At 57.2% G+C, this 13,948-nt stretch overlaps 1 protein-coding gene and 1 long non-coding RNA gene across 2 annotated transcripts; one reads left to right on the top strand and one right to left on the bottom strand.

Annotated features, from left to right (window-relative positions):
- Nucleotides 1-921: 921 nt before the first annotated feature.
- Nucleotides 922-12,532, top strand: CHRM1 (cholinergic receptor muscarinic 1). The gene is made up of 3 exons (XM_045793725.2): nt 922-1,472; nt 1,939-2,031; nt 10,003-12,532. The coding sequence occupies exon 3, from the start codon at nt 10,082-10,084 to the stop codon at nt 11,462-11,464; it is 1,383 nt and encodes a 460-aa protein (XP_045649681.1). The 5' UTR covers nt 922-1,472; nt 1,939-2,031; nt 10,003-10,081; the 3' UTR covers nt 11,465-12,532.
- LOC148107885 (uncharacterized) lies at nt 7,094-10,007 on the bottom strand. Its single transcript, XR_015721447.1, has 3 exons — nt 9,447-10,007; nt 7,346-7,396; nt 7,094-7,204 (listed from the first exon to the last, which is right to left on the bottom strand). It is a non-coding gene; the product is annotated as an uncharacterized LOC148107885 (long non-coding RNA).
- Nucleotides 12,533-13,948: the final 1,416 nt, after the last annotated feature.

The following is a 13,948-nucleotide window of genomic DNA, read 5'->3' as shown; positions in this document are numbered from 1 at the left end:
CACCCCAGAGCTCCAGCATGGCCCAGGGGGGCAGAGGACACAGCAGCTCTGCAGACGTCTCCCCAGCTCCCCTCCGTGGTCAGCTCCCCGGGAGGTCTCTAGGGCCAGGTGAGGGCAATGCAGAACCCGGGTCTCTGTGGCAAAGGGCCCCCAGGGGGTTCTATCTCTGAGGAAACAACACAGAAATCCAAAAGGGGGAGGGGGGTACTGACCAAGCGGCGGGGCTGAGAGAGGCGGGGAGAAAGGGCAAGGTTGTCACTTCCCAGGTACACACCTGTGAGCCCTGAGTGGGAGTCAGGGGAGACAGAGTTTGACAAGCTGGGAGGAGAGCTGTCTGTCTGCCTGTCTGTCTGTCTTCCAAGTGGAAGCTGGGGGTGGAGCAGGCAGGGAGGCAGAGGCTGCCTCACTTGTCGGAATTAGCAAGTTCCACAGTCGGGCAACACTCAGACACACACCGAATACAGATACACGTGTACGCACACGTCCTGTTTCCCGACCAACAGGGTGACACCCGCATTTACACAGGTTGCATGGTATTCAGGGACCTTCACGTTGAGGAGGTGGGCGCTCGGCAGCACGTGTCGTTCACACACGCCCTCCCCCCCCCCGCACTCATCCCTTCCAACCAGACCCCCATATAGCCTCGCACCCGGGCTCTGCAGCCTGGACAGACGCAAGAGCACGCAGCCCCGCACGCGGGCACGTCTGCCCAGCCCCTGGGGCGGGTGCGCCAGCCCTCTGGGTCTGTTCCAAGGTGGAGCCTCTCACGTGAGGCCCAATGTGTCATTTCCAAACAGAAGGAATCGAGCTCCTTCGCAGCAGGGAGGAAGAGCAGGGTGTGGGGCTGGGCGGGTGGGTGGGCGCGTGGGCATGTGCAGGGGGCAGGGCGCGTATGAGGGAAACAGGCATGTGAATGCCAGGGTTTGTGTGTCGGGGCATGGTGCACACGGGTTGGGGGCTCTAAGGTTGGGTGGGGGGAAGGAGCCCCGGGAAGCAGTGTGCCTTTGTGAGGGTGTGTGTGTGTGTGCCGCTGAGTCTGTGTGCCGTGGGTGTGGGTGTTTGTCTCCCTGTATCCGCCTTCTCTCCCGTTCTGGACTTTTAGCCTTCCTGGGCTCGTTTTCCCCATGTCCTACCTCCTCCCTCTCGGGGCTCGAGTTAGGTGCCCTAGTGGAGGAGGGGGGCACGCTCCAGGACCTAGTCCAACCCCAGACGCTGCCTGAGGCTTCCCTCCAGCTCCCCCTCCCTTCCTTTTCTCCCTTTCCTCCCTCCCTCTCTTTCCTCTCCTCCCTCCCCCCCCCCAGGCTGGCGTGCCAGGGGGTGGGACATGCCAATCACTGGCTGTGCCTCTCTCCGGCTGCCAGCACAGGGCGCAGCTCCCCCCGGGAGCCAGGTGTTTGGGTCCCTGGAGACGCCGCCGGCCCCCGGGGAGGCAGTGGGGCTGAGGACCCTACAGACCCTTCTCCAGTCCCATGGTGAGTACATTTGGGAGGGTTTGGGAGGGGCTCCACCGAGGTGGGGGCAGGAAAATCAGGGTCCTGGGAGCGAAGCAGAGACCAAGACTAGCAGGAAATGGGGATGAACTCCAGAGAGAGGAGGGGGCCGAGGAGGGGTCCAGAGGCCAAGGGGGCTCTGTAGCATTGGACAGTGGCTGCTCCAAACACCCGGTCTCATGGCTTTGAGCAGACACACCTGATGTTTTTCTGGGGTTCAGCTGGCAGAGGAGATGGAGATCCCCCCTTTAGGAAACTGGACCTGGAGCCCAGAGGGATTAAGCTGCCACGTAGCAGGCAGAGGACCCAGAATCCCAGGGACAGAGTTGAAAGGGCAGGGGGCCAGAGGGCAGCCCTTGCCACCAGCATCCTGTGGGAGGTTGATCCCCCCCCCCCCCCCGCTGACGTTGGGGTGTCAGTCCCAGAACCTCCTCCTCTTCTCCCTCAGGGAACACTGACTCCCACCACCCCCATCCACCTTCAGCCCCCCCAAGATGGACTGAACCAGGTTGCCGGCCAGACGGACAAGCTGGATGCCAAGGTGGGTGTTAGGCCAGAAGCCAGCAGGAGACCAGGCCAAGAGCCCCAGGGCTCTCCGGGAACAAATGGGCACATGGAAGGCCACACCAGCCAGGGAACATGGCCCTGACGTGTGCAAGGGCCCAGAGGGCCCTCCCTATGTCCACAGTATCTTGGGCTCCCACAGAGCAGGTCTCAGTCCTGTGTTCTGGTAATGCATGGGTACTAATGGGCATCCATCCCAGTACCCCCAGACTCCACAATGTAGGTAGGGTGGGCTGGATTCTTGCAGTCGCCAGCTCCCGGGCTGGCAGCTGGGAAGCGGGTGGTCAGCTCTCCTTGGGTCATTCAGACAAGTGGTGCTTAGGGGTTATCTGTGCTAGCAAGAGGGGTTCACCTCTTGCCACAAAACATACCTACAGCTCCACCCAGGCTGACCCAACCACCACCACCCTCCCACCCCCGCAACTGGCCGGAAGGAGTCAGATTGTCTCCTGCAGCCGGACAGTCTCCTATCCCTGGGTAATCAGCTGCTCACTGAGCTGTCAGATAAGAGTTAGTTCTCTGCCCCCTGACCTCAGCCACTGGGCAAGCCATGATCGCTGCTGTGATACAGACGACAGGGGAGGGGATGGCGAAACGGGGCTGCGGAAGATGTGACTCTTGTCTCCCGGGCGGGGGCCTAGAGGTCTGAGAACTAGATCTCCGAGTGCAAAGAGGAGTCCAGAGTACCAAGAAGGGGTTAGGCACAGGTCACGTCAGCCCTAAAAAGGAACCTCCCCATCAAACAGATGGAGAGACTGAGGCTGAGAAAGGAGAAGGGACGTGCTCATGGTCCCAGAAGGGACACTGAGGGGTCCTCCTGGGCTGGGACCCCATTCCCCTCACCCTCGGGCAGCACTGCACTCCCACCTCCCTGAGCAAGATGACGGGGTAGGAAGGCAGCAAGCGCTGGGAGGCAGGAGCTTGGGCTCTGGAGGGGAGGGCGGGCGGGGAGAGGTGGGTGAATATCTCGCTGGGTTTCTGCTCTGCTGTGATGCCATGGTGATGCCTCGAAGGATGGGGGAGGGAGGGAGAGAGAAGAAAGGAAACGGGGAGGAGAACTCAAGGATGGAAGAACAGGGGCAAGTGGAGATGTGGATGAGGGGCGGAGCACTGCTGATGCCACCTGGCAGAGTGAGGTCTAGGGCCCGGCTTGCTGACTGCCTGGCTCTCGCATGGTTTGGCTGAAGTCGGGCAACTGGTTAAAGTCCATCAGCCGTGAGTGTATTTGGCAGTGGTTCTAGGGCTGACACTCGTCTTCCGGCTCCGCGGCACATTTATGAGCATTTAACTGATGGCTGCTGCTCCCCCCAGGGCTAGTTGGCTGTCCCAGTGGTGACTGTTGAGCCTGAAAATGTGGTAAATTGCATGTGTTTACGCCCTCATTCCCCGGGCCAGGCATCAGAGGTAGGGGTTTTGTGCACCTTTAATGGGTCAGGAGCTACTTTTAGAGAAAAATTAACCCAGGGGGAGAGAGCCCCCTCTGACAGGCTGGCTTCTGGATTAAGGCTCCAGCAGAAGCAACTGGTCAGACGACCTGGCCAGAGGAGCGCCATCCTCTATGCACATGTGAAGTCCCAGGAGCCCAGCCCCACAGACCCTATCTCGTATCTCCCTCTCCAGTCAGGGCTCTGCCAGCTCCCAGGCCCGGAATGGCAAGATGGCTTCGCTCCTCCCTCCTGAATCTCTTCCCCAGCACCCCCTCGTTCTCTGTCTCCCCTTCTCCACAACTTGGCCAGTGGTAGGATTCAGGAAGCCCAAGTGTTCAGGAATCCCTCTCCCCAGCAATCGCTGCCGGCCTCCCCCTTCCTCTTGCCGGCCAGATCCCCAGCCCCTGGGGACTGATCTAGGGCTCTGGCAGTCAACAGTCTGGCCTGCTGTTCTAGAGGCTCTGACCTCATCCCTTAACTCTTTAAGCCCAGGCTGACTTTTTCCTCCCCCAGCACCGACAGGCCCCATCTCACACCCGTGCCTGTCCTGTCACCTCACTCAGTTTCCCCGCAGCAGGTGAGTCAGGGGCTCCCTGGTCCATGTAACAGGTGAGGATGCCCTTGGCCATTTCTCTCCTGTGCCCTCAAGCCAGACAGGGCCTCCCCCAGGGGACGGGGACCTGGCAAGTGAGGGGATGCAGAACCGGAAGGAGCAGGCGTGGGGGCCGGGGGGCATGCTCCGGATCCTGACCCCTGTGGAGTCTTCCTCATGACCCTGAGCCTGAAGTCAAACAGGAGGACCCCACGTACATACGCTCTTATTTATTCCACAGAATTCTTACTGAGCAACTACGTGGGCCAAGCCCTGGGATAAAGCAGCGAATGAGGCACAGCGCCTACCCTGCTTCTCAGAGCTATGGCTAGAGCTCCCCCTCCCACAGCGCTGTCATCATACATCACGCAGATCGACAACAGACACTGTCACACACACACATGCACGCACGCACACGCGCGCGCACACACATACACAGGCCGGATTCTGAAGGAAGGACTGATTCCTTACTGACTCAGACCTCAAACTATGGGTTGGCCACGTCAGCCAAGGTGGGCGAGGAGGCTGTGGAGCCCACCATTGCCACAAGAGCAGGGTAGAGTAGGCAGGGGTCCCAGAGGTCTAAATGCTGGTTGCAGTAAAGATTTAAGGTCCTCAAGGTCTCAAAACCTCAGTTGCCCCTTTTGCAAATTGAGAATAATAAAACCTACTTCATAAGGAGCTGTCACAGGTCAATTAAATCATGGAGAGAATGCTTAGAGCCGTGTCTGGTGTATGGGAAGCAGTCAGTAAATGCCAGTTGCTATGATAATATTAGTAATATTATTAAAAGCTCCCAACAACCTTCATCAGGAGGCCGCAGTCATGAGCAGGAAAGCACCTCCCTGCACCCTCACGCACAATCATCCTACAGAAGGATTACCAGGTTGGGACAGTGACTTGCCCAAGGTCACATGGCAGGGACCAGCACAGGCCCCCAGGAACGTTCTCCTGAGCAAATCACTGTCCGGGAGAGGTTTTGGCGAAGACCCCTGCTTCTGACTGGGGAAGAAAGACAGAGTTCTTGACAACTCTGTTGTTGGGTCGCACCCCAAGAGCTCGGAAGGTCCGGAGGTGGCAAGAATCAGGGTCCAGTTCCCCAGAACCACTGCCCTCCTCTTTCCCCCAGTTGTTCCGGATGGGAGCCCTCAGCCCCTAGAGCTCATAGGTGGGGTATAGAGGAGTCTGCCAAGTGGAAAGCATGCGGCCTCGGAGCCCACAGGCCCCGGGGCAGAATCCCAGCTCCGCCACTTCCTGTGAGACCACCAACAAGATGAACTTCAGTATCTTCATCTGTGAAATAGAGATAGGAACCCCCATGGCGTGCCCTGCGGACTAAAGGAAATGATACAATGATACCATACATCAAGTGTCTGGCATGCAGGAAGTGATTAATTACGGTGGCTATCAGTGTGGCTATTAAAATGAGTGAGTGGGAGGGATTTCTAGCCATTAAGGAGCGGGACTGTCAGCCTCCTCACCTCCAAGGATCACTTCTCATAGGGTCCCCCATTCTGAAAGCTGGGGCGCCCGGGTGGTTCAATCGGTTAAGCATCTGTATTCGGCTCAGGTCATGATCTCGGGGTCCTGGGATGAGCCCCACATCAGGCTCCTGGCTCAGCGGGGAGTCTGCTTCTCCTTCTTCCTCAGCACCTCCCCCTACTTGTTCTCCCTCTTTCTCTCTCTCAAATAAATAATCTTTAAATATAAATATAAATATAAATATAAATAAATATATATATATATGTATATAATAAAAACACATTTTTAAAAAGAAAAGAAAAAGAAAAAAACAAATGAGGACTCTGGGACCCAGAGAGGGGCTGTGTCAGGGTATGGACAGCAAGAGGGGGCTGGGCTGTGGATGGGACTGAGGAGCCAGAAATAAGTACAGACAGGCACTTGGGATGCCATGAGCCCCAACGGCTGTCGGATACAGGGTGGCCAGGGAAGGACGGGTTAAATGATTGCTGATGACCACACCGCTAGGAAGAGACAGTTTTGAGGGAGGACACACAAAAATTCACTAATCAAGATAAATCATATTGTAATGTAACATTTTAAAAAATCAACTAGCCAAAAAAAAAAAAAAATTAGACAGCCCACAGGCGGGCCGTCTGTTTTTGTAAATAAAGTTTCATTGGAACCAGGGCCAGGATCAGGGTGAGTCATGGGTGATAGGATTGTTTGTGCAAGTGCAGGGTTGGACCCTGCCTTTGTTTAAAATTTTGTTCATCGTGGATGGCTGTGCATCAATTTCCTCTTTTTTTTTTTTTTTAAGTCATCTCTACACCCAACGTGGGGCTCGGACTCACAACCCCGAGATCAAGAGTCACGTGCTCTTCGACTGAGCCAGCCGACCGTCCCATCCATTTCCAGTTTTTTAAATATTGCATTAAACTATCCATTTTCTTGAACGCTGAGTTTGGGGGCACCTCAGATTTTACACCCAAGGCAAAACTGTCTCCCTCACCCCCCCCAGGCCAACCCCGGCTGTGATGTGGGACCAGATTCGACAGTGGAGGCCTTGGCGCAGTGTTGACGGCTGCACCGCGCCCAGGCAGCCAGGACGCCCCAGCAGCTGCCGCGGGCGTGGCCTCTGAGGTCAGCAAGCTCCTCTGGTCTGACTCTGACTCAGTCTTTTCACAGTCTTGGCCCAGGGAACCACTGGGGCTACAGAGCTGCCCCAAAGCACCAGAGGTCGAGGGGTCGGGAAAGGAAGCCAGCACCCGAGCTAGGCTCCAGGAGACTTTGGGGGTACACCATGCCTTCTTCCCTCTTTTCTCTGGGCCTCAGTTGCTCCATCTGTACAATGGGTACTAAACAGCACTGAGTTCAGACCAGAGGGACGGGAGTTGTGCAGGGCAACCCTGTCGCTGTGGTGGCATCCACCCGTGCCTCCCCAGGGAAGGCCCAGCGGACGCAGTCCGATGCCAGCCTCCAGCCCGGCACCTGACCTTGGTTATGGGAAGAGGACACAACAAAACTCAGTAAGCAAGACAAATAATTTTTCAGCATCATATTTTAAAAATTCAGATTGGCGGGGTGCCTGGCTGGCTCCGTCAGAAGAGCACGTGCGACTCTTGATCTCGGGGTCGTGAGTTCAAGCCCCATGTTGGGTGTAGAGATTACTAAAAAAAAATAAATAAGTACAATTAAAAAAAATAAAATTCAAATTGGCTAACTATGGCCTCCAGGCCAGCCATCGGTTTTTATAAATAAAGTTTCATTGGAACAGACTTCTCAGGCTCAGATCTTGGTTCCTACGTTACCTGTGTGATCTTGTGCCAATTCTCTTGCTTTTCTCAGCCTCAGTTTTTCACCTGTGAAATGGAGAGAAGAGCGACCCCTAGGTCATGGGTTTCCCTGTTAAGATTAAATGCGGTAATGCACATAAGGACTTTGAGCAGTGACTGCCACTCAGGGAGCACTGAATGACAATGGTCATTATCATTAGTAGTTGCTATTGTCAGCGTATTCCAAATTTCTTTCAAGGTTATTCATCAGAGTAATCTCTACACCCAACGTGGGGCTTGAACTCGTGACCCCAAGATGAAGAGTCACATGGTCCGCCAACTGACTGAACCAGCCAGACGCCCCAAGAAATTTCTAATCGAAGGAGCAGACACTTGGGGCACCTGCGTGGCTCAGTCGGTTAAGCGCCCAACTCTTGATTTCAACTCAGGTCCTGATCTCAGGGTCCTGGGATCGAACCCCATGTTGGGCTCTGTGCTCAGTGGGGGGTCTGCTGGGGATTCTCTCTCTTTCCCTCTCCCTCTGCCCTTCCTCCCCCTCCTTCCCTCTCTCTCTCTGTCTCAAATAAATCTTAAAAAAAAAAAAAAAAGAAAAAGGAGCAGACCCTCGTAGGAGAGAGCCCTCACTGGCACATGCTAAGAATCAGTGGGAACCCAGCACTCACTGTGTGGTGTCAGGCCTGTGCCGGGCACTCGACATCCATGGACCCATTTAGGCCTCGCAACAATGCCTTGATTTATTCACCAGGGACTAGTGTCATTCTGGTGTCCAGCTGAGGAAAACGAGGCGCATGGCAATTATGCCACCAGCAGGGATCACATACCCAGTAAATGGTACAGCCCGGATTCAAATGGAGACAGTCTGGCTCAGGCTGTCCTGGCCCTTCCACCGTGATGTTCCCTGTCCCCCTGAGGTGCATAGTGCCCGAGACACACAAGCACACGCTCACAGCCACGGTCCTTCTTGCTCTTTCTGTCACACTCCAGACTGCCCTCCTGAGAGTCCCTCTCACACACTGACACCATGACCAGTGGAGATGACCTCAGCCACACACCCTCGGTCACACGTGTCACAGCCACGCACCCCGAGGCCCCCTGTCATGCAACGACCTCCTCACAGGCACACGGTACGCTAGTCTCTCTGTCACAGACGGGGTCCTGAGGAACACAGAGCTACTGGGCCCTTGTCCGCTGTCTCTCCCTTGGAATTTTTCCAAAGATACGGCCCCTGAAACCGTAGCAGCAGGTGGGAGCAGACCCCAACTCTTCCAGGGACAGATGGATGCCTGAGGCCCAGAACAGGAAGGGACCTGCCGAAACATACAATAGCAAAGCCATGGCTGAGCGGTGGGGTCTCTGCTAACAGACTCGGTTTCTCCCTTTACCCACCTTCAGTGCCTGCACTGGACTCCAGTTTCAAGAAACATGGGGGGATCTTTCCTTTCCCCTTGCTGCCCACCACTCGCTTGGACCCAGGAACAGAATGGGGAGACAGAAGGGGGATCTCGCACCTCACCTGGGGCCAGACCCCTGCTGGGAGCTGAGGCCCTCAGCCTCCACTGCCGGCTTTCACTCCAGACTTCCTTTCTTTTTTTTTGTTTTTTAAGATTTTATTTATGTATTTGTGAGAGAGAGAGAGAGAGAGAGAGCACAAGCAGGGGGAGTGGCAGGCAGAGGGAGAAACAGACTCCCTGCTGAGTAGGGAGCCCAACGCGGGACTCGATCCCAGAACCCTGGGATCATGACCTGAGCTGAAGGCGGACACTTAACCGACTGAGCCACCCAGGCGCCCCCCACTCCAGACTTTCTACCACCAAGCAAGCGTTCAGGCCCAGAACAACTTAGCCTCTGCCCTCCTAGAGGGTCTGATCCAGCTCCAAACACTGCCCTCCTCCTCTCTCATTCTCTCTCTCTTTCCATCTCTCTCTGTGTCACACACAGACACACGCACACACGCGCGCGCACACACACAGGGAAACGTGCAAACACACCAACATATGCCTCCCCCTTATCTTCTCTAGAGCTCTCCCCCGGCCTTCCCATCTCTCCTTATTTGATGGAAGAATCCCGCTCCACAGGCTCAAAGGAAAAGAGAGACATGCGTTCTAATCGTACTCACCTCCTCTGTCCCTGTGGCCGGGTCTTGTGGCTGCTTGGAGCCACGGCTGCCTCAGGGGAATGGGGAGCATAAGAGACCTTCCTCCCAGAGATGTACGACAGTTCAATTAGATAATTCAATTAAGTGCTTAGTGCTGCGTCTGGCTGGCATGTAGTAACTACCTAGTAAATGAGAGCTTTAATAAAATTGAGTGAAGTGCTTTGAAAATTTGGCAGTCCTGTATACAAGCGAGCCTCCCAACTCCTGCCACATGAGTTAAGCAAGACAGGAATTAGTAGCAATTTCCCAATGAGAAAATTGAGGCTCAGAGTCTGAATGGTGAAGCTGGAAGGAGGACTCCATCTCTGGATTCCAAACCCCCTCCCCCCGGTGCTGCCGGCACAGCCATTCACGGCTGGGAAAGTGCCTCCTAAATGACTGTGTGTGGCCCCTGGTGAGAAGGGGTGACGTCTGGCCCAAAGCCCGAGATGGCAGAGGCCGTGTCCCCAGCCCCTCCCACTGCAAGCTATCAGAGACGACCAGCAGCCCAACCAAAGCCCGCGTCCTCTCTTTTCAGGTGATGCCCTTCCCCTGAGGAAGCCCTGTAGTGCGACTAGAGGAAGGGGCTGCCCCCCCCCCAGTCCCACGCCAGCACCATGAACACCTCGGCCCCACCCGCCGTCAGCCCCAACATCACCGTCCTGGCACCGGGAAAGGGGCCCTGGCAAGTGGCTTTCATTGGGATCACCACGGGCCTCCTGTCCCTGGCCACGGTGACAGGCAACCTGCTGGTCCTCATCTCCTTCAAGGTCAACACTGAGCTCAAGACGGTCAACAACTACTTCCTGCTCAGCCTGGCCTGCGCCGACCTCATCATCGGCACCTTCTCCATGAACCTCTATACCACGTACCTGCTCATGGGCCACTGGGCTCTGGGCACACTGGCCTGCGACCTGTGGCTGGCCCTAGACTACGTGGCGAGCAACGCCTCCGTCATGAATCTGCTGCTCATCAGCTTCGACCGCTACTTCTCGGTGACCCGGCCCCTGAGCTACCGAGCCAAGCGCACGCCGCGCCGGGCCGCCCTGATGATCGGCCTGGCCTGGCTGGTGTCCTTCATCCTGTGGGCGCCCGCCATCCTCTTCTGGCAGTACCTGGTAGGGGAGCGGACGGTGCTGGCCGGGCAGTGCTACATCCAGTTCCTCTCCCAGCCCATCATCACCTTTGGCACGGCCATGGCCGCCTTCTACCTCCCGGTCACGGTCATGTGCACGCTCTACTGGCGCATCTACCGGGAGACGGAGAACCGCGCCCGGGAGCTGGCGGCCCTGCAGGGCTCCGAGACGCCCGGGAAAGGGGGCGGCAGCAGCAGCAGCTCCGAGCGGTCCCAGCGGGGGACTGAGGGCTCCCCGGAGACCCCTCCGGGCCGCTGCTGCCGCTGCTGCCGGGCCCCCAGGCTGCTGCAGGCCTACAGCTGGAAGGAGGAAGAGGAAGAGGATGAAGGCTCCATGGAGTCCCTCACATCCTCGGAGGGTGAGGAGCCTGGCTCCGAGGTGGTGATCAAGATGCCCATGGTGGACCCCGAGGCGCAGGCCCCTGCCAAGCAGCCCCCCCGGAGCTCCCCCAACACGGTCAAGAGGCCAACCCGGAAAGGGCGAGAGCGAGCCGGCAAGGGCCATAAGCCCCGAGGGAAGGAGCAGCTGGCCAAGCGGAAGACCTTCTCGTTGGTCAAGGAGAAGAAGGCGGCTCGGACCCTGAGTGCCATTCTGCTGGCCTTCATCCTCACCTGGACGCCGTACAACATCATGGTGCTGGTGTCCACTTTCTGCAAGAACTGTGTTCCCGAGACCCTGTGGGAGCTGGGCTACTGGCTGTGCTACGTCAACAGCACCATCAACCCCATGTGCTACGCGCTCTGCAACAAAGCCTTCCGGGACACCTTCCGCCTGCTGCTGCTCTGCCGCTGGGACAAGCGTCGCTGGCGCAAGATCCCCAAGCGCCCCGGCTCTGTGCACCGCACGCCCTCCCGCCAGTGCTGACGGCCCCTCACCTGCATCCCGCCGCCCCAGTCCCCGGGGGAGCCGGGGAGGAAGCGGGCGGGGGCTGTGACCTCAGACCCCGGGCCCTGCTCTGTCCTCACCAGGCTTCCGGGGGGAGAGGGGGAGGGCCCTAGGTCACCTTCCTGGACAGCCCAGAGAAGCCCTGCCAGCTTTTCAAACTTTGCTATTCCCGGGCAGGGAATGAACCTGGGGAACTGGTTTTTCTGTTCCCTGCTGGGTGGGAATGGGCTCTTCACCAGGAAGAAGGCTGGGGGAGGAGGATCCAAGCTTTGGATCCCTTGTTTGCCTTCAGGCAGGAAATCTGTGGGGAGCCAGCAGGGCAGGGCCAGGAGAAGGAACGTTAACATCTCAGTCGTCCCTGGCCCAGGGGCTGGCCCCGAAGACTACGGTGGGAGATGGTACCCCCTGGGGCAACAGCAGGGAGCTGACACCAACCACGGAGGGGAAAGCTTGGCTCCAAGGGAGCACCCCCTGGCTGGGCACTCCCTCCCTCCGCAGGCACAGCCCCCACTGCCGGGCCCCAGGCACACTCTCCAGGGTTGTCCAGCCTCCCTACAAATGTCCCCAGAGTGTCCCCAAGGCAAATGTCCAAGCATCAGCAGGACAATGACACCAGAAGAGACCAGCTTGGCTGGTCACACACCAAGTCCCGAGGCAGCAGCAGGGCCAGGCGCCAGGTGTTCTGACTGTCCCACTATGTAGTTTCCCTGGGAATGAGGGGCATGGGTGCCTGCTGTCCGGCCCCACACCTACACCCTCTGCCCCAGAGAAACCCTCAGTCCCTCCCTCCCTCCCTGGCTCACAACCACCACCTGGACAGATCTGCTCTGTGCAGGCCTAGCCAGGCCTCCCGCATGCTGCCTGCCTCCAGCCTGCCCCACACAGGCCTGGCCCAGCCCGCAGGTCCTCTCCTGTGAGCTCCCAGTCCAACCCATGCATGGCCTCCCAGCCGCCCTTATCTCCAGGCCCAGCCTGGCCCCAAATGTTCCTTCCTTCTATCCTCAGCAAGTGCTGAGTCTGTGAATAAAGCCACGTAACTGGCGGGCACTCTGGGGCCTTCTTCCCTGTGTCGGATCGCGGGCCTGGTCTGAGGCCAGGGCAGAATGGGACAGGGAGGGCCCAGATACTGTGGAAAGTGGGCCACTGCCCCGAGGGTGGTCCCGGGAGGGGCAGCCCTGAGTGGCTGGATCTCCCGAATCCTGTGGGCCCCAGCACTCCAGGGTCCCCGGCTCAGGGGAGTAGGGCTCTGATGGGCCGTAGGGAGGCCAGGTGAAGTGAATTGCCCTTGCCCATAGCCCAGCATATTCTCTATCAGCTTTGTCCTATGTGGCCGCTCTGGGGCCCTGTTAGACCCAGGGAGAGCAGAACTGCTCCAAGGCCCCATTTACAGATGGGGAGACAAAGACCCAGTGACCCCAGAGGACAGCCTCCTGACCCCTGGACTACGGAAAGGGGACACCTGGCGTCCAGGCCAAAAGCGCTCCATAAAGGGGACTGTCAGGCCAGGTTCCAAGGCATTTCATCAGTGAGGGGGCACCAAAGCCTACAGCAAAGGAATTTTAGGTTAGTCCCACAGCAGAGTAGTAGCTCTCATTGGGGGTCCTCAAGACCACCCTTAGGTTCAGTGATTCGCTAGAAAGACACACACAACTCAGCAAAGCTGTTACATTCATGGTTAAAATGTATTACAGTAAAAGAATATAAATTGAAATCAGCAAAGGAGGGGCGCCTGGGTGGCTTAGTCATTAAGCACCAACTCTTGATTTCATGATCTCAGGTCATGATCTCAGGGTTGAGGAACTGAGCCCTGTGTCAGGCTCCTCACTGGGTGTGAAGCCTGCTTAGGATTCTCTCTCTCCCTCTGTCCCTCCCGTCCTCCCTCCCTGCGCTCTCTCTCTCCCTCTCTAGGAAAAAAAAAAAAAATCAGAAGCTAATAGCACAGAGGGCAGAGTCCAGGAGAGACCAGGTGCAAGCTTCCAGTACCCTCTCCCAGTGGAGTCATGGGGACAACATTTAATTTTTCCATGTGTGACCACATACATGAAGGATTGCCAACCACAAAGCTTACCTGAGTCTTGGTGTCCAATGTTCTACTGGAAACTGCTCATGTAAGCCTGGCTGACCCACTTGGCTGGCCTTAGTTACTTAGTCTCCAGCCCCTCCAGAGGCTAACCTGATACCATAGGGCCCAAGGCCCCCAGGTAAGCAAAGACACTCTTGTCAGGCTGGATATTCCAAGGGTTTAGGGGTAATCTCCCAGGAGCCGGGTGAGGACCAAAACTTTCTCTGGAATGTGCCCCGCTTTTGACAACCCAGACCTCCTGAGTTAATCCTTGAAGGCACTGCCATCCTGACCAGTGGCACTAGTATCACCCAGGAACTTGTTAGATCTCTAAGTTCTCAGGGTCACCCCAGAAGGACGGAAGCAGAAACTCTAGGGGTCGAGCTCAGCCATGTGCTTTG

The sequence above is a fragment of the Ursus americanus genome, chromosome 24 (assembly GCF_024610735.1).
Source record: "Ursus americanus isolate L20-20 chromosome 24, mUrsAme1.1.p, whole genome shotgun sequence".
Lineage (NCBI taxonomy): Eukaryota > Metazoa > Chordata > Mammalia > Carnivora > Ursidae > Ursus > Ursus americanus.
Note: the sequence above shows the minus strand (reverse complement) of the source record. Positions and strands in the feature narration are given on the sequence as shown.